Source organism: Hyalella azteca, unplaced genomic scaffold (genome assembly GCF_000764305.2).
Source record: "Hyalella azteca isolate HAZT.00-mixed unplaced genomic scaffold, Hazt_2.0.2 contig10531, whole genome shotgun sequence".
In the NCBI taxonomy this organism is placed as follows: Eukaryota; Metazoa; Arthropoda; class Malacostraca; order Amphipoda; family Hyalellidae; genus Hyalella; species Hyalella azteca.
Window position 1 is genome coordinate 86,236 of NW_025940565.1, and position 26,346 is coordinate 112,581.

Genomic DNA, 26,346 nt, shown 5'->3' on the forward strand with positions numbered 1-26,346 from the left:
CACTAAATCACTAACAATTGCGTCACATAATTTAGGACCATTGTATGAATAATGAAAAACAAAGTTAAAATTGCGTTACTGTTGTATCAACAAACGTCTCCCCTCCTAGCTTCTGACATGAAGTCAACTTTAAATAAACTTTAAATGCTAAACTAACTGAGATCACTGAAACTTCAAATAAGATTTCACTCTGTGAAGTTTCCATTCCCTAGCAATACATGTCCACAATTGCGATTTGGCTATTTGCCCATGAGTTGCAACAGCTGCTGCATCTGAGTACAAGAGTCTCTTATTCAGGAGCGAAAACCGATAACAAAAATGAATGGAATATGGGAAGCTAACCATGTTTATTCTTATTGGCTAAATCAACTTGAGGATATAATCAACCTGACAAACCTGTCAGAACGCTTTAAGGCCTAATAGTAATGACACTGATTCAGACGACAACGACAGCAATTACCGTTGTCATCAGAGTCCCAGCGTTACGTTACGTACATTGACTATATTGTCAATGTAAGGCCAGCAAGTATTTGTCCTTCAGTTCTACACCAGATTCCACCGAATACTGTTCCCCAAATCTCTAGTCTCGTCTCTGCCACGAGTCCACGACCAGCTCACGTAACAACAAACACCTGGATGCCAGTCTTTGACCTCTTCTGGCACGCATTTCCATAGCAGGTTTTCCCAACATAAGTTGGTCAAATCCAAACCGATTAGGACAAAACTAAAAATGGACATATTTATTGACATTACGCTCATGCTAGCTTCGACAGAATATTCTTTTTCTGCTTCGCTATTATTTATTAATTAGCGCGTTTTCAAGTAGAGCCCACGAACGCTAAATTTTAGTCCCCTTTCCACGCGTACCAAAGCGTGTAGCGCACTGCGTGAAAACGAAGCGTTGTTAATTTGTTCAAGATAAACCTGCCGAAACTTATCGTTTAGCGCGCTAACTAAAATCAAAGCAGACAAAAAATATCCTGTAAATCCAACATTTATAATCTGGTCCTGATCGGTTTCGATTAGATCAACTTATGTGTGAAAAATCTGTTATGGAAATTCGTCCCAAAAGTGCCTATGTGGTCCACAACACGATTCGGGTACGACTGATACCGTAGTTATGTTGATTAAATGCATTCATCGCGAGAGCGCAAAGTGGGTGTTTTTTCCGGTCATAGTGAATTATTAGTTCTCTGCCTGTTATTGCTGTCACACGAATTATTTAAATATTCGTTTAAATTGTCATATATAGTAAATATTCCACCGCAGGGCTATTCTTTGATTTTATGATGGAGAACATGTCTAATGTCCTTTTGGATAAACCTAATTAAAAAAAACTAAACATCATTTCTTAGTGTCTCATGAATTATGATCGAGACTAAAATCATTAAAACTGTTATATAGTATTTTCTCAATCTTTCAAATAATTTAGTCTACTCTAACGTTTTCTATTGCACTATTTGTGACGTCATCAAATCGATGTGCTTGTGAACGCCATTTTGGTATAGTGTGGCCTATGTTAAGCAACAAAAACTGCAATAATTGCGATAAACTGTGTCTAATCAATCATTATCATACAAAATAAGTAATTTTTTCTTCTCATCGTTTGGAACGAGCCCAGGTTTGTTTTATTTTTTGCTCCTAATAGTCGTAAAAAATGCTTACTTGCTGCGTAACAACCGCTGCTGGTCAAGGTGCATGTGTTTTATGAAGGAAATAGTAGGTAAAAATCCTGGTTCTGTATTTGTTTATTGGTTTATAGAAGTTAGCTACGAGCCTACGATTATGATCCTGATTTTAATTTATTTCTTTCAAGCTTGAAGGTTACTTGCTTGGCTAAGATTCTAAGCCTAAACTTTTGTTGTTTCGACAATCAAGTTTCTCACGGCGTTTGACAGATCAAGCCTGTTTTTAAAAAATTATTAAAGGATATTGTGCAGTATGTGGTGATAAATGATAATTTATTTATTTAATTTTAAAAATTGTGGTTCATATTTCCATATCTATCCATCTGAATCTCATTATTTCTTGATGCTTGGGAATGGTGGAAATAGGTGTGGAATGCAGATTGCAATTTGTATTTTGTAGCCTTGTAGAATAGGTACCTAAATCAGTAAATGTAGCCAGTTGTCCTACCTATGTGCACACAGGTTTGGACAAATCCAAATTTTCTGAAATACGGTATTGCGGCTCTCGCTCTAACATCCTATAATTTCAGTAGTTAGGGTAAACCGTAAATGCGGTATATTCTGACACATTATGGACGTAGCAAAAAATGAATGGCTATGAAAAAATCACCGTATGCTCACTATGCGCAACTTGAGTTCTGTTTGCTTTACGTCACTCTCAATTCTCAAAACACAAAACAATGAAATGTCACAACTCCCAAAATGTTGTCATATTTATTTAAAAGCCTTTAGAATGCAAACCTACCAACAAAGTGGCAAAGCAGAGAGTTTTTTAGACTCTCCTTCAAGACAGTCTTGAAGGAGAGTCTAAAAAACTGTGGAATTCCAGAGAGGTAATATATTAACTGGTAAACATAGCAAACCGGAAAGCAGGACCCAAAAATCTGGAACGTCCAGCACACTTCCACTTTCAGTCCATCATCATCACTGATGAGTCTCTGCAAGATGCCACAGCTGTTTCATTGAAAAAACAGCGCTTTTGCATCATCACAGTAACAAGAATCCAATCAACGCTTGAACGCGTCCAACGTAACAGTCACAAGAATCCAATCAACGCTTGAACGCGTCCAACGTACTGTCACAGGGATCCAATCATCGCTAGAACGTGTGCAACGTCACAGTCACTGGATTCCAATCAGCGATAGAAAGCTAGAAGGGACTGCCTCAAATGCACACAATGTTAACGCACTGATGCTAACTTAATGCGTAATGCTACAATTCTTATTTCAAGAGCGTAATACAATAGTGTAGTTATGTCATTATTGATGGAAATCGCAAAGAATAACATTTTTGCTATGTACACTCACTCACAAATACATAAAAAACTGCCTATGATTCAACCAACAAATACAAAAGTGACCACTGATGCAATAAGCTAAGACATGGAAACTCCTACCGTTACGATCAGGATTACCAACTTAACGAAAAACATAAACAAAGAAGGTAGCAGGCCGCAGGGACACCAACCATCAATATACTCATTTGAAAAAAATGATAGTTACGAATTCTTCTATATTACAAATTTATCAGTAACTGGCATTCAACAGAATGGTTTAAAAACCTTTGTAAATTGTAAATTTTATACATGCAGAATCAATTGTGTGCAACAGCCAAAGTGGTGGGAACGATGGTTAGTGTTTACTGTTTACTTAGTTCTCGTGAAGCAATCGGTGTGTGAGGTAACTGAATTAACTGACGATAAAGCTCCTGAACTTGGAGACGAAAATTGAAAGAAAACTTTACGTGATATATTGTGCGCCTTCTATAGTTTTAATAATGAAGAAATCACAAGGTTCACAGAATCTAAAGATTTTAATGCTAAATTTTTGACTTTCGAGAACTCTATTGACTATTGAGTCTACTCTATTCTAGTCAGTCAACTGTGAAGTGTCATGTTGTTTGTTGTGCATTGCCTTTTCTTCGAGAAGTTTCTCCAACTGCCGATGAGTTTCTCCTTAATTTGAAAGCTGAGGTAACGAATAGGGGCCATAAATGTTTTTTTATATTTAATTTGAAACTATTATGTTGGGAGTAAATAGTATTTCCTTCTGTAGATCCATCCCTCTTGCTCATCTGTGAGTGACGTGCACAATTAACAATCTTGCATGGGACCTTCTCTGTGTTGCCTGACTTGACGATCGTACGATCATAGCTACCATAAACAAAGCTGATTTCTGATGGCCTGCAAACCTGTTTCTAGTTGCCTGGAACATTTTTTTTAAGGCGGAACGCTTTTTTTATGTGAACCACGAATTTTAGAATTCCAGCCTGCTTCAAGTTCATTTTTGAGTCCTATAAGTAGACCAGTAAAGTATCCTGGATACCAGCATTATCATACATAAGAAATTGGCTTAAATCTTGAGTAAATGAGGAAATTAAAATTGAACTGCTTCTAAAAAAGCTCTGGTTTGCCACTATGCCTACCAATCCATATATTCTGACGCAGTGACGCTGTGTGTGTCTAAATTTGGCATTTTGTGAGACTAATTCTGGCCACGCTTCAAACTCTACAAATTTGTAATTCTGACCCTCCTGTGTTCAAATTCCAATCGCTGTGTGAGCTGTATTGGAATATGACACAGCTTGGAATTAGAACACTATTGAACATTGAACACTACTTAATTAGGCTATTAATTAAGAGATATTAAGCTTTTAATTAAGAAAATTTTAATTTTTGCACGCAGCTTGGATTCTTGGAATGAGCTGTGTGTGTCTAATTCCAAGCTGTGTCAGAATTAGTTTTTATATGTCTAAAACCGTCTCTTAACTTGATAATCTATTAATTTATTTACCACATGAAATCAGCAAATACAAGTATACTTAAAGGATTCCTAATATATTCACAGACTTATTTAAAAGTCTTAAACCATAATATTCTTTCTACACAAACAGTTTATCACTATTTGGTAGAGCAAGGTCTACTATCAACTTTGACACATTTTTTGATGTTCTCACTGAGTGATGTGCACTTTCTCTCTTTGGATCTCAACATTTTCCCACCAGATGGCCAAGACTTAGTGTTTTGGCAATAGTATGGCGCGCAATAGTATGATATCACTATTTCAACCATCAACAAATGCGTGGAACCAAGACAGAGCATAAGGGGACCGCTACACCTAAATTTTCAATTTTGGCATTTTCCGGTTTTTGTGCTCATCTCAAGGGGACCGACCTGGCTAAAATTTTCAATTTTGGCGTTTTCCACTTTTTGGGCTCATCTTAAAGCTTACTTTTTGACGCATCCAACGGTGCCAGAATCATCCCTCTACGTCGAAAAATGATTTCGTGAAGTGATGTTAGAGTCGATAGATATGGTCTTTACAAATCGAATGATACGTGTCTCGATGTTGTAGGATGATATTTGTGGGAGGAGATAGATTTTCTAAAGTACCCCTTTATAGCCGTTTTCTATGAATTTCACGTTTTCTATCAATTTTTTGCGAAAAATTCATACGAGCAAAATGTTTTTCTTTTTTCATTTTAAGTATGTATGTGAAGTTTCATGATGATCGGATAATAACTGTAGAAGTTATTTGGTCCCCAGGTCGGTCCCCTTAAAGCTTACTTTCTGACGCATTGAACGGTACTAGAATAATCTCTCTACGTCAAAAAATGATTTCATGACAGCTCCCTAAAGGGGGGCGGTTTTGAGGGCTCTTCAGTAAAGTCTGTGGGATTAATTCAAAGGCTGGACACACTAAAAAGGAACGTCTGATCGTAACGCGGCCAATTATGGCATTATCCGCCAAAAATATCCGGTGCTTATACTCATCTTAAAGCTTACTTTCTGATGCGTCAAATGGTACCAAAACCATCTTTCTACCTGCATTTTGACGTACACAACGCGCTGTGGAATGGGGTGCGGTATTGGGCGGCCTTCACTAATTCCTATGGGCATAATTCAAGAGCAGGACTATAAATATAGCCTGCTGCCGCCAAAGCAGTCAGTGCCCATCATGACAGCGAGGTGAGAGGTATGCAGCCAGTTGCTCTATGCCTTGCTGACTTGGTTTGTGGCTTAATTATGGTATCTAGGCTACGTTACGACTCTTTTACCTCCCTTTATGTGCCGCGTGGCAGTTTTTTGGGTGTGGTGTTAACCTCCTATTGCTCTCACGGCAAACCTATCTCCTACAGTTTTCAAGCTACAGCAATGAGACATATACCATTTGATTCATAAAGACCATGCCTATCGACTCTAAGATAATTTTTTGGAATTTGTGTATGATTGGTCTTATATACGGGGGAGAAGGGGAGGGAGGGAGGGGGAAAAAATGAGAAAAATGGGAAAAATGCGCATAAAAAAAAACTATGGGGAAAATGAGAAAAGTGATCTTAGAGTCGATAGGTATGGTCTTTACAAATCAAATGATATGCGTCTCGATGTTGTAGGATGATATTTGTAGGAGGAGATAGATTTTCTTAAGTACCCGTTTCTAGCCGTTTTCTATGAATTTCACGTTTTCTATCAATTTTTTTCAAAAAATTCATAGGAGCAAAAGTTTATTTTTTTACATTTTATGTGTGTATGTGAAGTTTTACGATGATTGGATAATGACTGTAGAAGTTTTTACGGAGGGTTGACGGTCCCCTTAATAAAAAGGAAAAAAGTCAAGAATTGCCCACAATGTTGGAATATACCGCATTTACCCTATGAAATCTCGTGGCTCTAATGTCATGTATTTTTCTTTGATTGAAAAAATTGCGGTTTGTATTTTATACAAACTTGTCATTTCATAAAATTTTTAACTTCTGCAATCCGCTTTACTTTGACGATCCTGCCCAAATATCCTGCAGAACATAATTATTGTAATGACAAGTTATTGACAAGTTAACCTAAACGTTTTGTTGAAGATCGCGTATAGTTGCAGTCATGTCAGAGCAGTTGCCGGTCAGACTGCATTAACATGTGCCCAGCTTACATTGAAATTTGAAGACAAATGTTATTGTTGCCATTTGACTGTTTAGTAAGATTAGAGATTAGGAGTAAGAGATTAGATTGGGGTAAAATTAGAGATTTGGGGTAACACATGCAGGGACTTTGTAAATATGTTTGTGGCTACTGTTTGTGGAGTTTGCTAAATAAATTATAAAGAGATGACATAGATGGTAAAGAAAATTACAGGAAAAAGAATGAATAATGATTGCTAAATAAATGATGATTGAATGGTGAATGAATGATGCAGGTGCATTCATTGATGCATTCATTATATGATTAGTAAATGATGAGAAAATAATGAGAGAATAATGGGGAAATGTTATGTAAATGATAACAATAAATAATGATGATAAATTTTAACTAATTAACGATAATAATAACAAGTTAATAATACTTATACTTTTAGTACTGCATCACCAAACGCTATTGGTGATGGAGCATGGCGGCTGCCATCCCTACCCTAGCCTAGCTCTAGGGCCAGTCTTATAAGCACTTGACAAATTTCACTAGCAAGTAGATCAAGGGCTAGGTGCTAGTAAACAATTCCATTTAATTGTCTTTCAGTTTTACAGTAAAATCATGCTGTAAAATCTGGACAGTCGAGTATTTGCAATAAACTCCTAAACTTTTAAATACAAACCATAACACTAGCAGCGTATCACACAAATGAACGTGAACTGCAGTACTGCCATGAATTTCTGATATTCCAGAAATCACTGTCAGAATAGCTGCAGAGCTCTGAAATTTTGAGAGCATGCTCTAAGAACTGTAATCGTGCTATTCTATTATCTTTCATTACTGGCCCAATACAGTACCAAAGTTTATTTCTAGCACTAAGTGGTAACTTTTTTGAAATTCGGCCCAGCAAGCAGATGATATAAATTTCTAGAAAAACAAGATGGTGTCATCATAATTAAATTTTTTTCTTTGTTTCCAAACCCCTACCAATAAAATTAAGCTACCACTTGGGCAGGACTTTCAAAATTAAATTACTCCTGCGCTCCTAAGCATGAAATGGCTGTTTGCTGTTTTGCTAGCATTGTTGTTCATGCGTGATTTGTGCTCATGCCTACAAATTGCAGGCAGGACAAAAGTGAAATTGAGAAGGCCTGGAGACTAGAATGGAATTTTCCTACTTATCACTGAAATCTTGTGGCTCAAAACTAACTAATTTTTATTAAATTTGGAACCTTGCAGGTTGTAGCCCATGCATGCATTTTCATTAGTAATTAGAAAGTAAATAGTCTAATTATCTAGCAGGAATCTTGCAGTTACAAAAATTAAAGGAAAGCTCTAGTTGTCAAGGTGAAATTCTAGAAATAATGGTTAATTAATTATTATTTTTTGATGAAATGAAATCGTTAATTTTTTATGTTAAATATAATTGATGGTTAAATTTTTATTTTTCAATCTACTGTGGCCAGTTCATTTAAATTATAATAATAAACATTGCCCAAACAGGGAGTGTGACCTCACCAGTTGTTCACAGTGATTAATGATGTGCCATAAGCCATAAAATAATTTTAGATTATCAAATCATTTAGTGTGGTGCCAAAAACTGTTGGTATAATGGAAATTTTGAGAATTTTCTTCAATATTTGGCTTATTTCTTATTCTCAAACATGATTATGTTTAATTGTTGAGTTGGGGTGTGCACATATTGATCCATCTGATATTAATTCCCAATTGATATTTCTTAAGCAGTTCATATTTCTTAAGCAGTTTGCTTATAACTATTTACTCGACAAATGTTAATTAATGTATTTTTGTACAGATTGGGTGCCTCGTTCCTACCGTGCGTGAACATCTAAATGTTTGTGTGGTGGCAGCATGTCAGCTGTGCCAGGCTCTCAGGCCAAGGGGGAGAAAGCTACAAAGAAGTATCAGTCCCTGAACGTCAACGCTTTATTTAAGGTTAGAGTAACATCACAAAATTGCTAGAATGTGGACAATCTCTTATCTGTAACTGTATACAAAATTTGAGTAATAACTAATGATAATTTTTTTTGTGGTAAGTAAGGCATATTGAGTTTAGTATTTTGAACGTGTAAAATTGATTATTAGTTCCACTTTCTCTAGAGGAGAATATCTTGCAGCAATTCTTGATTCCTTTATGGATCATGATTTGAAAACATTTGCAGGTTGCATGAAGATATAAATTGTTTGATATATCATATAACACTACACTACCTGGTAATCAGCTTTGATGCCTTTGAAAAGTTCATACGGGGCTCCAAATTGGAATGGTCTCAGTTAATTTGTTGTGAAATTAGATTTGTTATTTTCAGTAAATAATTAAATATTATGTCACCACTCACCAGTCAATAATTGAAATAATAATATTCATTATTTCTAATAATAATTTATGAGACCTTCTTTAGCATGCTTTTATTATATATTAATGTATCCACTTTTTTACAGGGTAAATCTATTGAAATTAGTCAGAAGACTGTTATCCAGAAGCATGGCTTACAAAGTTTGGGCAAAGTCGCGTCGGTGCGACGCATTCCTCCTCCTGCTTTGCTGCCCAGCCTGAAAGCAGAGAATTGCGGCAACGATCCTACTGTCAACCTCGTACCTTCAGGCGGACAAGGATGGGGCACCACAACCGACAACCCTCCAGTTTCACAACAATCAACACTCACTCCCCAACTGCAGCAAGAACAACAACAATCAAACTCACAGCCAGCGCAGCAGCAGGCACAACAACATGCCTCCACAGGCTCCAATGCTACTGTCACACCTACTGTTTCTGCTCCTCCTCCAACCACTGCTGCATCAGTCCCTCTAGGACCACCTGTAAAGGTATATCGCGTTTCCATTATCCAAGCAAGCAATGAACAGATGTCTTGATGACAGATATAATATAGAAAGATGAAATGTGCACTGTGATCCTTTAATTTTCTTTAGGAAGACATTCTTCCAGAAAACTTGAAATAAATGTATTTCCATATGATAGGTTAGATACAATTTTTTTTAATTGAATTCAGTCTTTTTATTAAACTCTTTAGTGTAAATATGTCGAATTGACTACTGGCTCTAACTAATTACTACCCTTCTTCAAGTGGCTACCAATATTTTGACTCGGTAGTTGGTACTATCTTATTTGACCGCTTTGAGTCTTCTTGATTAACACCTTGACAGTGGTTGATTCATGAAAGATGAAACTACTGAAAAAAAAATCACCAACGAAATTTTCTACCTTATTTGAACCATTATAAGTCCTCATTTTCTGTTGATAACTTTTGGTGTGCAGATTATTTTATCTCAATCATAAATTGCCTTTGTTTCTTTCTTATAATAGACGAAGCTGATCTGAAGCGATAGAAACCTCCCTACTACTACTACTACTACTACTTTTTTCCTAAAACAGTTTCTATAGGAATGTGCGTGTATGTGTATGAAATTTAATAACATGAATTCAACTCGTGCAGGTTTTCGACCCCAGCATCATCCACCAGCCATCACCCTTCTTGCCTCAGGCGTCATCTGCTACAAATGCTACAGGTTTGAATGCCAAATTTTTTCCAAGCTGATAATCGCCAATTGCATTGAAATCAGAGTGCGATTTAAAAAATGACACTTCTAAGTTGAATCATTTTGTTAATTTTTCTGTATCTGTTAGAATGACAATGCTCTTAAAAGGGTACAACTAAGATATGTGGATCTTGCTCCAGTGATCTCATAAACAACGTATCATTAGTGTGGTCACCTAATCCAACTAAATTGTATTCCAATTTTTCCTTGCCTGAAAGCTTTCCTTCCATGCCCCAGGGTTTTCTCTTGTGCAAATCAATCCTTTCAAATGAAGATAATTGGAAATTAATTAATCCTTAATCCTGATAATTAATCCTGAAGCTAATTAATTGCCGAAACTCGCCAATTATTTCCACAACTTAGTGTCCTGCTCCTGGCTAGCTCCAAAATTAGGTGCCAATGTATCATGGTTCATTTCATCGGTGGGTCATTTTCTTTCACCCAGATTGGTCATTTTCAGCAACCCAGATCGACACTTCATGGCTTAGCTTTCTTATTTTGGTAATAAAGTTGGAAGGTAAAAGCTTCCAATATTGTAGGCGATGTATTGTAATTAGGCCGAAATATAATGCTAAAAATATTTTCAATAGATGGAAGTGGAAGCAGCAGAGCTATTGCAAATGGAGTGCTGAAAGGAAACTACATCGCCTCCTCAGCCGCAATAATGGTGAACAATCAACTGAAGCTTCAGAACAGCAGTGTACAGAACGCAGACAACAACAGCAAGATAGTGAGTGGCAGCATCCCGCTCCCTCTCTTGGGTCCTCCATCAAATTCTCAAGGACCCACGACTCAAGGGAGCAGCAAGCGAGCCACGACCGCCTCATCTGGGACCTTCCTTTCCCGTCCCTTGTTGGGAGACTCCGACGGAGGGTCTGCTGCAGCAGGTGCAGCAAGCAAGAAGACAGTTCCTGTTGTTGCAAGTTTGTCAAACAAAAAACCTGTGCGTGGAAGTGGAGGAGGAAACGCTGGAAGTGTCCCACCTACTGGAGGTGTTGCGGGAGGAGGGGCAGGAGGAGTAGGCACAGGTGGTGGAAACGGTGGCGGCATCCAGGCACCTGCAGGTGGTCCAGCCATTGTTCCCGGTGGAAGAGGATGGAGCAACGCAAGTGGCTCGAGTCGTCAAGCTGCGGCATCTCCACTGCTCACAGGGCCTCCTACCCTTGCCTCCGTGACGGCTGGTCATCAGCCAGCTTCGACCTTCTCATCAAAGGAATTTCCAAAACTTGGCAGTGGTGGCAGTGGCGGTGGTGGAAGTGGAGCACAACAAAATCAACCTCCGGACAACTCTCACCGTTATGGACCTGGGCCCAGTCTCAGACCTCAAAGTAAGAGCTCGTTCTGGGTAATTTCATCAATATTATTTTGTTTTTTCAAGTTTTTGGTTTCGACATATTTGTATGTAAAACTTGATTGAATAATATCGTACATATTTTTGATTGTTTTTTTTTTTTTGTTATGTCATCCCATGTTGGCACTTTTCCTGCAGGTGCATTAATTACTTTTCCAGTCCAACATTTTTGTTGTCATATTCCATAAGGCGAACTGCTTGGAAGCCGGGGTGCCAGTGGTGGTGGCGGCTCGCAACTGTCGGCCGCGCAGGTGACGGCTGCTAGCCCCTCAGTTGCTCCCCCTGGTCTTGCTCCTGGCTCCGTGCCACCTGCTCTCTCAAGCCCCCCTGAAAAGGACTCGGCGAGTTCTGTGCTTCAACCTCCCAAACCGAGCACTACTAATTTCTTCAAATCCATGGTGCCCATGATGCCTTCTTTTGTGAGTTTTTATATTATAGTTGGTGATTGTTAAAGTATGATGAATCAATATTCTCTCGCTCTTATTTCAAAAAATGTTCTCTCGGTTGAAAATATTAGCTTGTTAGTATAATTTTTCTTGGGCCATGAGCATGTTTAGCAAGTACGTCTTTATTTGCACAGATGGGAGGAGAGGTCCCTAACTTTACTCCTAACTACCCAAGCTACGCCCGTGGTGGCTTTCGAGACCGTGAATCTGTTGCTGACTCCAGCTCGGACTTGGCACCTCGTGATTTCAGAGATTCTGGCCGTGATGCCTTCCGAGATTCTGGTCGTGATGGCTTCCGAGATTCTAACAGAGACGATATTCGTGATTCCTGCCGGGAGTCTGGTCGTGACGGCGGTAATCGTGACGTCATTCGTAATGGTATCCGTGAACGCGAGGGCGTTCAGGCTAGTCGTGATGTCAACCGTGAAGGCAGTAACCGTGATGTACACAGTAATCGTGAAGTTGGCGGCCGCGGTGCTTTTGGTGGCTATCAACGACATGCAGGACCATATCGAAAAGATCCCATGCAGCATAGAGGAGACTCTGACGCTGAGCTGTCCAAGAGAGAAAAGGTTTCTGCACACGAAAATCTGGATTTCAATGATGGATGGGCTGCAACGCCTTCCGAAATTGATTTCAAGTAAGGCTAATATGTGTGTTTGCTAATACTTTTAAATTGGATTTAGTTGTAATGCCGATAGATGAAGCCATAATCCATAGTCGTCAAGTTTGAAAAATAGATTGGTATTGCGATCACTTTCATTGTTTGGGCTAGCAAAAGAAAAAAAACTTCTTCAGCTTTTGCACATCAATATTTTTTTCTATAATGAGTTCAGGAAAGACATCAATTGTTGGAAGCCAGATATTCTTAGATTGATATATAGAATCCAGTTTGAATGAAATCATCGGAAAGTTATAAATATTTCAAAACCATCAGTTAAATGCTTTCGCATCAAAGGAAGTCCATCAGAGTGACCGCAAAATTTGCCTATTTTTGTTAACAAACTCATGCGATGCCTTTGCTCACGTAATCTTTTTCTCACTAACAGCAAGAAGCTGAACTTCAGTGAAGACGAAGGCAGTGTTGACGACGAGCAGTCTGACGTGCCAAGTAGCCGTAAGAGCGAACCTCGCCTCAATAATGGCATGGGGAAGGAGGCAGCAGCTGCTAAGAGCCTTGCTTCTCAGAAGCGACCTGAACCTTCGAGCACTCCTGTGGAGACAACAGAAGACTCCACTCGTCCCACATTGCTTCAGAATGCTGAGGCTGGATCTTACCATAATAGGTAGCTTCTTGTTGCTTGCCAAATATCTTTTTTGATGTAAATGTTTCGAAGTGAATTTTTATATTGTCTATGTAGTTATTTTTTAAATAGGTACTTTTTTGTCAAGCTTATTGTTGTAATCTGTTTAGGGAGAGGATCTATGTACCGCCACATTTAAATGAACAATGATTTACAGAGCTTGGACTGAGCCCAAGACCAAGGCTCCACTTCTTGCGCAACGACCGCGGGAGGAGCGCTTTGATCGACCTCGTTACCCCGAAGACCGCAACTGGCAGGGTGGCCCTGGCAATGCTGGGGTAAAGGGCCCTCCCCATCCTTTGCTTGGTCAGCAGCCCCATCCTCCTCCTCTTTTACCGTACCCAACAAACCCCAGCAACCGTAGGTTCCATCCGTCAGGTCCTGCACAGTGTGATGTACCAAGCCAAGAGCTCGTGGTGCAGCAAGCGCTCAATAAGGCACAGCAGCGGGAGAAGGAGGAACTCAGGCGCTATGAAGAGAAGCTCGGAGAGAAGAAAGTTTTCCGTGTAGATGACGTCGATAGCAACAGTTTGGGTGGCCGTGGCAGTGCATCGCGATGTAGCAGCGAGAGTTTTGACGAGCTTCCTGCTGCCCCAGACACCAAGGAAGCCTTGCGTCCTGGTAATATTATTTTTCTGAAGTTATTAATTTTTTTGATTGGTATCTCGTTATTTAGGACTATTTTTGTTGATTTAGTGAATTAATTTTTATTGAATTACATTAATGTTGAATTACTTAAACTGATGTGCTTAAAATTTTTCTAGATCGAAATAAGACTCTATGGCTTCCTGGAAATTGGGAAAATCTGAGGCTCTAAAATATTCAAAATGATTCATTCATCAATGAAATTATTAACTTCGCTAATATCCTGACTTTAACAATAAATGACTACCTGTTAAGGTCCACCCGGTATGGCGGAGCACAGGAGCGACTACCATCGCATGCCGCCCCAACGAGACGCTCCTAAATACGGACGAGATCAGCACCCGTACGGCCGTGGGGGCGGTGGAGGCTATGACCGTCGGGACGGCCGTCATCACGACTATGCCTTTGGTGGAGGACCTCCTTTTAAAAGCAACCTGCCACCACGTCTGCAAAAGCAGCAGCAACAACAGATGCAGTACCATAGCGGTCCTGGCTTCAGGTCTCAACCTGTAGCAACTTTTGAGCCTCAATTTGGCTCCAATGCTGGAATTAGACACCAACGCGATACTGGTGGGTTTATAGTGCCAAAATCGCGGAATTGCCGATTCTGTGGAATCGGCAACCGGTTTGCCCTATCTGTATAATCAGCATTTTATACTAGAAGAATCTAGGGTTAGGCCAGTCAACGAAGTTCTTTTTTTTTTAATATTTAAATATAAAGGAACTTGACCCAACATTTTCTAACTCTAACTGCCGATTTATGTTCTAACTCTAACGTCCGGTTTTCTGAAGCAGCAACGAAATACTGTTATTATGTACCGATATGTTGTTGGGCGAAAGATTACGCATTTGATCCGCTTTTTCTGAGAAAGTTTTTCAGTTATTGAAGTTCCGTTCATCGTTGTATGGAATCTTGTTCCATTTCAACATTAAAATTTCTCTTCTTCGACCATCAGGTGATCGGGATTTGAATGGTTCAGAGCAACATTCCGAAGGGGCACGATATTCAACACCACCCAATGATTCCTTTGAAAAACGTCCATCGCCTGAAGCGGGTGCCGACTCTGCTTGCCACGCTCAGCGATCTCGCCCCCTGCTGGCTGACCCGATCCTGCCAGGTTCTGAGAAAAACAGTGACCAAACCGGAGACCGCAACCGTCAGACTCCCGACACGACTTCGTCTGGAGGATCTGTGGATCGTTCCTCTCGTATGACGGACTGGGCGTCAGAAGCTTGGAATGATAAAAATGCGTCACCCAAAAATGACACTTTTAAACCGGAAGACGCGGTTGGCGGTTTTCTTCAAGATGATGAGTATGTGGCTGCTTGTAACACATTTCTGAATGTGTCCAAGGCTTTAGATTTAATATTAATTTTAATTAATATTTGCAGATGATATGTCTATTCTATTTAGCAGTTTAAACAAATTGCAACAATTCTTACGGTTTCTGTATTTTTATCATTTGATTGAGTGAAAACTCGTACGTTATGGTACAAGTTTTTGTTTTATTCGTTCTGTGCATCGTGTCTTGTCTTAGATTTAAAACTGGCTTTGAACGTTAGTCTTGGTATTTTATCTGCTCATATCATGGCTTTGGATTCAATTCAGTCTAGATTAATTATTCTCTCAAGCGAAGTTTCAACTCATTCCAGATTTGAGAGCGGCCGCGGCCAGCAAGGTGCGAACAAGTCGTGGTCGCGCGACTCCTGGCATCGTCAGACATCCGAGGATCGGTGAGTTCCAGTCATGACGAAATTGTTATTCCTATATTTCAAACCCTGACAACTATTTCTATTCATCTGTTCTCTTTGGAAGCAATGTGCTTTATTGAACCCGGTTTTCTTTGTCCCAGGTCATACCCTCGAGATGGTGATAATTATCAAAACCTAGGAAGTAAAACCTTCCCTCGTAACAATCGAAACCAAGAATTCAATCAACCGCGACCTCAACGTCCAATGAATCGTAAACCCTCTGATGATCGTCACTCAATCGATTCCCGTCGACCTTTTGATGAAATGCGACCTCAGGACGATGTTCCTCGTCCTGTGGAGGAGGGGCGCAGGGCTTTTGATGGGACTCGACGGAACTTTAGTGATATCGTTCCGCCTAAAGGTCAAAACCTTGATCGCCAGTGGGGACAATTTTCTGAAGATGGCATTCCGGATTACGGCAGTGAGCGCGAGGATGCCGGGCCAAACTACTCCAAACATTATGGTGGTTCCTACCAACCACGCCCGTACAGCGGCCAGCGAGCTCCTTCTGATCATCAATCTAATTTCGATGAAGGACCACGCGCGCCACTATTGGACTATCGCCATCAACCTTTCTCGAACAATATCCGTGAAGGGCGTCCTGGCCACGCATCTCCTAACAGTGACTTTCTTCGGAACAACGATGATGAGAGAAGTTTTGACCGTCAAAGGTCCATCGAGCAGAAGGGTCCTGATGGGGCTTATAGAGACGATCAACGTTCATCATCTGAACGTTGGAAACTCGGTGATAAACAACAGAACTACAGTGGTCGTCGATTTGGCGCTACTGATCGGGAAATTCCTTTTGATGAACAGTGTCAACGTCTTGATGACCAAGGTCAGCGCTTTGCTTTTGATCGCCGTTTCGAAGAAGACCGTCGAACGTCGAAAGAAGATGCTGGTGAACGTGACTCTCAGAGAATAGCTGCCGACGCATCTATTAATACTCGTCCATGGCCTGCTAAAGAATTGACTGAGAAGCTGCGTGACGACGTATCTGTTAAGTCTGACCGCAGTGATCGCAACAGCTCAGATCGCGATAAGAGGAGTCCTAGTAATGATTGGTCTGCTAAAGAAGCAATCAAATCATCAACGAACGAGGCTGTCGATTCAAGAGATTGGGAGAAAGAAGCTCCAACGTCGAACCGTTCCTCAGAAGATCGCAAAGATCGAGCTCGTCGAGAAGCACCTTCGTCCTCATGGGCAGATGCTAATGACAACGAATTTTTCAATAGAATCGGCGCTAGACCTGCTACTACTGTGACGGATTTCTCGCCCGAAACTGATGGGTTCCCTTCTAGAAATGAACTCGATGAAAGTGTACATAATAATTCACCACCCACCCCTGACATTCCCAAAGAAGAACTTGACAAGGAACTGGAAATTCGCAAGAGTATGGAGTTGCGAAAAACTATGACCACTCTAAAGAAAGGCGCTCCCATAGAGCCTGCTGGCAATTTCAGTCAAAAAGAAGCTACATGTAACAAACAACCGACACCTCAGCAACAGCAGCAACAGGCACCACAACAAAAACAGCAGCAACTGCAGCCTCAAAAACAGCTGCAGCAGCAACCCGGTTCACGTGAGAAGAATAACGCTTGGAATTCCAACAACCGATCGTCAAAAAACGGCGAGCGTTCCCGCCCCGATCCAATGCAGCCCAGGAACACCACCGGACAGGGCGGGGAGAGGACTCCAAGCACGAAGAGCTGGGCAGAAAAAACGGCAGGCCAAGCCAGCGTCACGACGTCTGTGACGACAGGCCAACAGAAGCCAACCAACACCAAAACTACCACCAAAACCAACCTCAGTGCGCCCTCCTCCAAACCCCAGAGCACAATAGTGACCCCAGCTATCGCCATTACCAGCAACGAAGGTACCAACAAGACCAGCACGAACAACCACTTGCCTCCATCCCAAAACAGCAACCGCAACAGGAACAGCCCACTTCTCGAGACACCAACAATGACTTCTGTCAACACGAAGAACAGCAGCAGCAGCAACAACAACAATATGTTGAAGAACACCGATCAATTGAAATCTCAACAGGACTCCGAGAGCAGCAACACCTGCAACAACAACGATGTCGAACCAGAGTCTTCCGCAACAGCGCTCGAAGAGGAGTCCGCAGAACGAACTGATGGGGGCCAATTCGATAATTCCGGCCGAGGAGGAGGAGCGGGATATGGCCGCGGTGCTCGTGGTCGAGGCGGTATCAGAGGATATAACACCCGTGGCAACAGTGGGGGCTCAGGTCGAGGTAGCATGTTATCAGGAAGCAACTTCAACACTTCACGGGGCAGGAGCAGTGGCAAGTACACGGAGTACACGAGCCGCAACCGTGTCGGCATGGGACGCAGCAAGAAGACTCTTCACCAAGGCTACGATGACTACTGCTACGATGTATATGGCGGGGCATACTACCAGCAACAAAACTATCGGCCTAATAAAGATAGAAAGGTGCAGTGGCTGATGGCGTCGTTTATCTGTGACTTTTTAAAAATATAAACCAGTTTATTGGGCCTTATTATTTTCGGTTGACATTGACAAATTTGAATTATTTATAATCTTATCTTTGCTTTATTTCTTAAAATACTATACATTTGAATTTGGTTATTGAACATTATTGATAATCTTGCAGGATAATTGGAGTGAAGATAAATCTCAGGAGGTTGGAGCAGACGATGATGTGTACAGCGGTCGGGGCCGTGGAGGTTCTCGTGGCCGAGGTGCCCCAATGAAGCCCCTTGGAGCACCAGTTCCCCTGAGCTCTGTTGTGGTATCTGCTCCTGATCATCTCGAGCTGTTTGGTAGCCGTGGAGGCCGTGGCTTGGACAAGCACGCGGGCCCAGGCAGGTACGAGCAGCAGCAGCAGTTGCCGCCTCGTTTTCAGAAGAGGATGGAGGAGCGAGGTCCCAATGACAGGGGAGGCGGTGGTGTACCAAAGCGCGCCGTCCAGAGGGCAGGCAAAGAAACCTCACCTGATAACCCTGATAAAGAATGGGAAACTGATTCTGAAAACAGCAATCCTGATAACGCATCGGCTGTGAAAGATGCTGCGCCTAAAGACCAGAAAAGTGGTAAGTGTGATTCAATTTTGTTTGATTCTAAGTTCATGAGGGTTGCGGATACCCCTGTAAGCTGGAGGGTTTCTGTTGAAAAGTTTGAAGCTTCGTTTGTTAAAACAATATTAGGGACATTCGTTAAATGACCAGCTTACTGAAGAATGACTGATATAACTGATTTGCCATGTCATTAGGTGACATGCTGCGATATTTGCAAGTGACTTTAATTTCAACACTATTCTTCTTGTCATTGAGGAAGGAAGAAACTATGCATGTAATATATTATATCGACATTATCCCAATTTACAGACGAGTCTGGCCGTCCTGATAACATTGAGGTTCACATGGACGAGTTCCAAGAAGTGGTTCGTCGTAAGTCACCAAAAGAAAAACCCAAGGATGATCAAGCTAGTAAATCCAGTAGTGGTATCGCATCCGATTCAGATTCTTCACGTCGAGGCAAAGAGAACATTGCCAACAGTAACTTCACCGGGGTTAAGAAGCCCCTCCTCAAACATCCCGTGAATGCAAATGAAAGACCAAGACAGAACAAACTACCTCCTCGCTTGGCCAAACAACGGGACAGTAAGTACAACGGACCAAATGTCAACGACGGAACCTCGTCCAATATTGCAACGATGTCCAGTGGTTCGAGTCACGTCGCTCCCTCAAGCGCTGCTCTCGCACCTACCGTTACATCTGTGGTCAGCTCGGCTCCCAGCAAAAATGCCTGGGATAAGCCACTCACTGCTTCCTTGCGCTCTAACTCTCCCATTTCTCCAAGTCTTACCCCACAAGACGCTCCAGTTGTCAGCGTGGCTAAAGTTCCAGGTGAACCGTTGTTGGAAACTCCTAAGGATTTGGGAGCGCAAATCCCTGCTGGTAGTCAGAGGTCTAGTCCTCATTGTGCTGCACAAGTGATGACTAAAGACGATAAGAAGAATCTTGACGGTTCATCTGTTCCTTCTAAGACAATCATATTTGAGAACACTAATTTCAAGGCAGCTTCCACTGCACTGTCGGGTTCTGGTATCCAGTTCATGTCGGGTGGTATGTATGAGAGTGGCAAATCTCAGCGGCCGAGAGAGGTGCGTGACCGCCGAGGCCAACAGAACAAACAAGAACAAACAGCGTCCCAACAACCTTACCGAGATACACAGCAAAATACCCAGCAACCACCGCAACAACAACAAAAACGGCAACAGACACAACAACAACCATCACAGCAGCAGCAGCAGCAACAACAACATCAGCAGCAGCAACATCAACTTCAACAACAGCAACAGCATCAACAACAGCAACAACATCAACAGCAGCAACAACATCAACAGCAGCCACAACATCAACAGCAGCAACAACATCAACAGCAGCAACAACACCAACAGCAGCAACAACACCAACAGCAGCAACAACACCAACAGCAGCAACAACACCAACAGCAGCAACAACACCAACAGCAGCAACAATATCAACATCAGCAGCAGCAGCACCACCAACAACAGCTGCAACAACAACAACAGCTGCAACAAAAGCACCAGCAACAACAACAGCAGCAGCAGCAGCAACAACAACAACAACAACAACAGCAGCAGCAGCTACAGCAACAACAGCTACAGCAACAACAACAACAGCAGCTACAGCAGCAGCATCAACTGCATCAACAAAAGCATTTACAGCAACAGCATCACCTTCATCAGCAGCAGCAGCAGCAGCATTATCAACAACAACAGCAACAACCGCACCATACGCAGCAACATCACAAACAACAGCCGCAGCACCAAGAAGAACCGCGTCAGCAACATATTCACCAGCAAGAGCAGCCTCATCATCACCAGCAACATCAGCTTCAGAATTCAGGGCCAGGCATGACTGCTCATTCTGTTTCCCCTCACTTGGTTGCGACAGGCTCCTGCCCTCAGAAAGCTGAGGATGGTTTCCACTCCGATGTCAAATCTGACGTTTCCGAGATGCCTTTGGCATACACATCGAATGAAGAAAATGGATCAAAACTACAATTTTCTACATATAAACCGGAACTGGGGGAACTATCGGCCGACAAGGTTGATCCTGGCAAAACTCTCAATCTTGTACGTCCTCTAGCCATGGCTGCCAATGTCCACGCTCCTAATTCTCCCTCCACTGAGGACTTGAACATGAAAATAGCTTCGGTGAAGAAAGTTTGGGATTTGCCTTCAGTTTCAGAGAATGTGGAAGAGGTGGTCAGTCACTCCACCTCCTTCGCGACTTCAAAGTATTCTACCGTTTCAAGTCATGAATCAGCGACTCGTCTAGAGCAGCATTCTGCCCCAATTGAATCTTACGGTTCCAAGGACAATTCAAACATGGCGGAAGTAGAAGAAGCTAGAGATCTGTACAACTGTGCTGGATCCCCCATACAGCAACCAGGTACTCCCAGCGATTGTCCGTGTCCAAATGGAGTGGTTAATAGCATGGATTACACGTCCGTGGCTGCAGCTGCTGCCGCTGCCGCTGCAGCTTATTCCAAGAATGACGTGAGCCGTTCTGGTAATGTGTGTAAAGTGAAGCCCCAGCAGCAGTCAGCCTGCAGCTCTGTATCAAGCAATGGCTTGAACAATTGCGTGTCACCTGGGGCTGTAGGGGCCAGCAACGTTGTGACAGGTGTAATTGCCTCGATGGGCATGGCTAGTGGCACGGGAGGCTCCATGTCTCCACCTCTAGCGTCAGCGTCGGTTGGACACTCTTCTAACAACGTATACCAAGCTTTAGGGGGAACAGCAACCTTTGGCGGTTTGAGTGGTGCAATTCCTTCACCACCAATTATTTTCAACTCCTCCCAGCAGGTGCAGAATGGGTTGTACCAATCTTTCTTGGAACAGAGAAGTGCTTCACAGTTTTCCCAATACAACCCATATGGACTTGGACAAGGCCTTGGCAATAATGCATTCGGTCAGCAGTCCATGTTTCTACAGACCCCTCCTCTTACTGCTCCGACTGATATGTACGCAAGCAACCTGTCGCAGTATCGAATGCAACCATCAGCTGTCGCAGGTTTTGGCCAAACTCAACCTCAAAATCAAAACACTGTTCTTATTTCATCTGCAAATTCTTCTCTCATGTCCAGCGCAGTAAAACCCTCGTCGCAATCGTTTGGTGGGACTTCTCAACAGAACTTTGGTACTATTGGCTCGAAACCAGGAGCTCCCTTTCAACAAGGAGCAATTGGCAACACTCTTCAAGGAACACCGCAGACGCCGCTCTACATTTATGACGCAGTTCAGCCAATGAGTTTGCTTGGCCCGCAGTTATTGCCTCGGCCACCAGTTCAGGGATCGATGCTCCAAACTATCCAAACCCAGAATAGCTTTTATTCAAACAATAGCAGCGCTAATGCTGCAGCTGCAGCTCCCTCGGCTGCTCAAAATCAACCAGCGGCCGGTGCTTTCTATGCACCGGGTTCTACTCTTCAGGCAGCCGTAGCAGCTGTCCAGCAGCAGGCTCAACAGCCTTCGTTACAGACTTCTCCTGCATACGGCATCCAGGGCTTCGCCAATCAAACTCAACCTGTAGCAGCCGCTGCTGCAGCGGTCGGACTTCAAAGCTTTGGCTCAGGCATGAATATCACTCCTCAGCAGCTGAATGCTGCTGTTGCTGCCACTTATCGCAACAACTCGGGAGCCACGGGACTTCAAGCTAACTTTCTAAAGTCATTACCCGGCAATTTGGGAGTCAACGCGTCGTCAAGTCTACAGGACCCTACACGGCAACAAATGAAGTCGCCGAACCCTGCGCCCAGCTCCTTCAATTCAACGTTCTTCTCTGGACAGTCAAGTAGGTTCATATAGGGATTTGTAATTTTTCTACGGTATAGTGCAATAAACCTTCTCTTAGAGTTAAAAACGATTATTGCTGCTATCTCTATCATGATTGCGTTTCCGAAACCATTTACCAACTAGTAATGAGCCACCAGGCTCGTCGATTTTGTTGATTGGGTGCCGTGCAAAATAGATGGTTCGAGCCTCTCTTGCTGCATACCTCTGGCGTGTTACGTTCTGTGTTAACACGACTAGATTAATTTGTTAGTTTTCAATAAAAAATGATAGCTCCGATTTCGGCTACGTACGAATATGTAACAATGTCGGATTTTGTCGTTAACAGCTGTTAAACTGTGTATATATACAAGTTATGTATGGCCTTGAATCAGACATTTGCTCTTATGTTGTCGGCTGAATTAAACAGAATTATCGTTCAAATATTGACATTTAAACCTTATTCCTCGGCTAGAACGGAAAGATCAAATAATTTTTTGTCTCTTCATTGGTGTGATCAAAGTTTGTCTCTATCGACTGTTGATATTTGAAAACTACGAGTTACCACAACTATTTCTGATTAACCACTTGATTTCGTAGTGTTTACAGACGCTCAACAGCAGCCAACACAAGGCAAGGCTTGCAACCAGCCAGCAATGACAGGCCAGCAGCCACAAGCAGGCATGCGTAACTACGCTGGTGTGGGAGCCCCTCAGCATCAGCAGTTGCATCTCCCGCCCGCGTCCATCACTGGCCACCAAGTGTGTAATTTTTTGCTCGCTACCATATCTCCCGACGATCAATTCGTTTATGATTATTCGTTTGCTCAGACTGATATTTGTAAATATATATTTGTTATGTTGCGTTTTTAAGATATTGAATATAATTTGGCTTATTTCTGTATCATATTTTTTTGTACCTTACTTTAATTGGAAAACACCAGTAAATATGTATTATGGCAATTTCTTAATTCATATTATAAAATTTTCCCTTCTTTGGACCTTGCGGTGGATAAACAGTCGTGTGATTATTCATCACGATATTGGTATGATTTTGATGAAACTCTATGCAAGTATCGCACGTTAAGAAAACGGGTGTTTTCAGGTCGCAAGTCACCCCCAGTCTCAGCAGTACCCGTGCGGCCTTCGTGGAGGAAATGGCAATTCCGTGACATCCTTCTCCCCAACTGCCAACTCCATGATGATGACCAACAACAGTGGCTCCAGCAACATTGTCAACATGAGCAATAGCACGAGCAGCATGATGAATAACGCAAACAACATGATGAACAACGCAAGCAACATCATGTCGCGAAACTCTCCGATGGCCGCCTCCATGTCGAGCATGAGTTCATCCAGTGCCGCAGCTCAGAGCGCCGTAAGCAGCAGCAGTTCCCCTGTTGCTACTGGCACGGGGCAAGTAAGGTACACGGGGCCTGGACCTATCCAACGCCCTCCCACTTCTGCTGCTGCGGCGCAACAAAGGCTCAATACAGCTGCTGCAGGTGTGACTCCGAGCACAAGCAGCAGCAATGTAGTTCGCTCGAGCGCGCCCGTGTCCCAACAGGCGGCTCCTTCCAGCCTCTCAGCATCAGGGCCTCGTATCTCTTCTAATCCCAGCTCTGCTCAGCAGGCCAAGTTACGCGCGGAAGCTCTCAGTAGCACTCAGGCGTTCTTCAACAGAGATGGTGAGTTAATATACTTCAAGTTAATTAGCATTGCATTACTTTTCTTGGCTGCTCTCACTTATTACTTTTGACCACTTCACACTCTTAGAAGTTATTTAGCCTCTTTCACTCATGTTACGACTTGCATCTGTTTACCGTTTCTATTTTTTAATTTCTGTTGCATTAAGTCTACTGTTATAATATAATACTAATATATTTACTTTTTTTAATTAGACATTAACTGCAATGAAACTTATCTACCTCAAGTTAGAAGGTTTAAAATTGTGCTAAACTAATCTTTTACAATTATGCATTGATTTCTTTTATGAAAACATGTCAAGAATAATATTTATCGATTGCAGCGAACAAGACAGAAGCAAAGGATTCGGAGAAGAAGGAACACATTCAGGACTGCGACAGTGGCATCCAATCGACAGAGACATGAGCGAAGTGCAATGTCTCTGAAGATGCACCAACTGTCACATCGCTAACGACTGCTGTTTTGAAAAATTCCTTGAAGATGAAAACTTTGAGCTTCCATCGAGACAAGCTTGCCGGTTCCTGCTTGACGGATGAAACTGGTTTCGAGTGGTAGCTATTTCGAACGTGCTGCACGAATGACATTTTCTCAACTGTCGCAGCAAGTATACTGGGACACGATTGTGCCCATTTTCGATGTTTATTCAACTATGTCCTGCTACAAGAAACTCTTCATTATAACATGTGTGAGAAGTGGTGATCGTAAGCATGAAACGAACTATAATTGCCTAGTTATATTTTATGGAAATCCGACAATGATTCGATGAGTTGTGTTCAGTTTTTCTCACTCAGTGTGGGAATAAGTGTGATGTACGAACTCTTTTCATTCCTTCAGCAAGATTGAAGTGTGGCTGATTAGCAATATCTTCTCCTTGCGTCTAAAGAAGGAAGTGGTTAAGTATAAATTCCTTGAAATGGTTCACAGTGGTATTAATGGAATATTATTAAAGTGTTTCTCCTATAATCGTCTTGATGGTGAACAGGAGTGTGAACATTACTCGATGGTACCCTTTCTTGTTTCCATCTCAACTGTACGTGAGCCGCCGTACTGGCAATTTACTGTTGGTATTTCTTCTTGACTTTTAGTTGAGAGATTAATAACGTAAAGTCTGCTATTTCTTGATTCCGTTTTGTTCGTTGCAAACTTTTCTTTCAGCGTTTTGTAGTCGGTCTTTTGTTGACATTTCTTCAAAGATACCCCAATATAATGCATAGTGAAGAATATGTCACTGTACAGGGTTACTATACCACGAGCACCGTTAGTTATTAGCTTCCCCTTCGGATATTTACATCATTTTGGCCCTGGTGGACCAAAGGCATTGGCACGTGTCAGTCCGGTTTGGAAACGCTGCCGGATGTCGAATGCGATCAGTATAAAATTTTTTTGGTACATTATGAAAAACTTGTGTATCGTGATGGAACTCTTACTTTGCTTTAGTTATCGTGGACTCCGAGCTGAATCTCCGGATTTGGTGTTTCTCTCTGAATATGGAGATGATGTGAACTTTAGAATGATGGTAGTTTTCAATGCTATTGAGACTAAGGATTCACGCGAAACAAATGATTCGCTGTGCTTCTGGGACACCACTGTTGTATGATAAGAACTGCCACTGATAATCTTGGGAACTTGGGGGTAATTTTCTGTCGCTAGTGTTTAATGAGATGAGGAAGAGAGAATCAAGCTTTAGCAGTTCTGAAACTAACAACCGTATTTTATGAACTCGGTCACCATGCCGTGGATCTTCCCTCGTCGGCGACATTCCGAGATTGAAGTAAACGTTTGCTGGCTTTTTCGTTTCTTTTTTTTGGCGTATTATTTGATCAGAAAACGGTCTCCCAAGTACGCAATATTGATTTACTTTCATTAATGGCTTACAACGTTTCCTTTCTTATCCTAGCTCTTAATTAATTATGATACAACTGATAGAACTAGTTGTTGCCCACTGATTTGTTTGAGCGCCCGTAGTAAAGTAGTTGGCTCTTTTCTTCTCTTGGTAGGGTTTTAGCGAACAATCCTGCTTTTGTACTCGAGCATGATTGCTCAATGATGGTATTCACTTAGTAACGGCAAGCTCAACGCATCTACACTGTGTAGCCTAACGGAATAAAATTGTGTTGTATCTCGA

At 42.1% G+C, this 26,346-nt stretch overlaps 1 protein-coding gene across 1 annotated transcript; it reads left to right on the plus strand.

Annotated features, from left to right (window-relative positions):
* Positions 1 to 1,478: 1,478 nt before the first annotated feature.
* On the plus strand, positions 1,479 to 26,346 carry LOC108681926. The gene is made up of 19 exons (XM_047882479.1): positions 1,479 to 1,621; positions 8,402 to 8,541; positions 9,049 to 9,432; positions 10,062 to 10,134; positions 10,755 to 11,492; positions 11,705 to 11,934; positions 12,096 to 12,601; positions 13,011 to 13,247; positions 13,423 to 13,886; positions 14,166 to 14,480; positions 14,867 to 15,224; positions 15,564 to 15,644; positions 15,764 to 18,122; positions 18,304 to 18,742; positions 19,037 to 19,968; positions 20,347 to 22,537; positions 23,116 to 23,276; positions 23,620 to 24,202; positions 24,544 to 26,346. The coding sequence occupies exons 2-19, from the start codon at positions 8,458 to 8,460 to the stop codon at positions 24,624 to 24,626; spliced, it is 10,218 nt and encodes a 3,405-aa protein (XP_047738435.1). The 5' UTR covers positions 1,479 to 1,621; positions 8,402 to 8,457; the 3' UTR covers positions 24,627 to 26,346.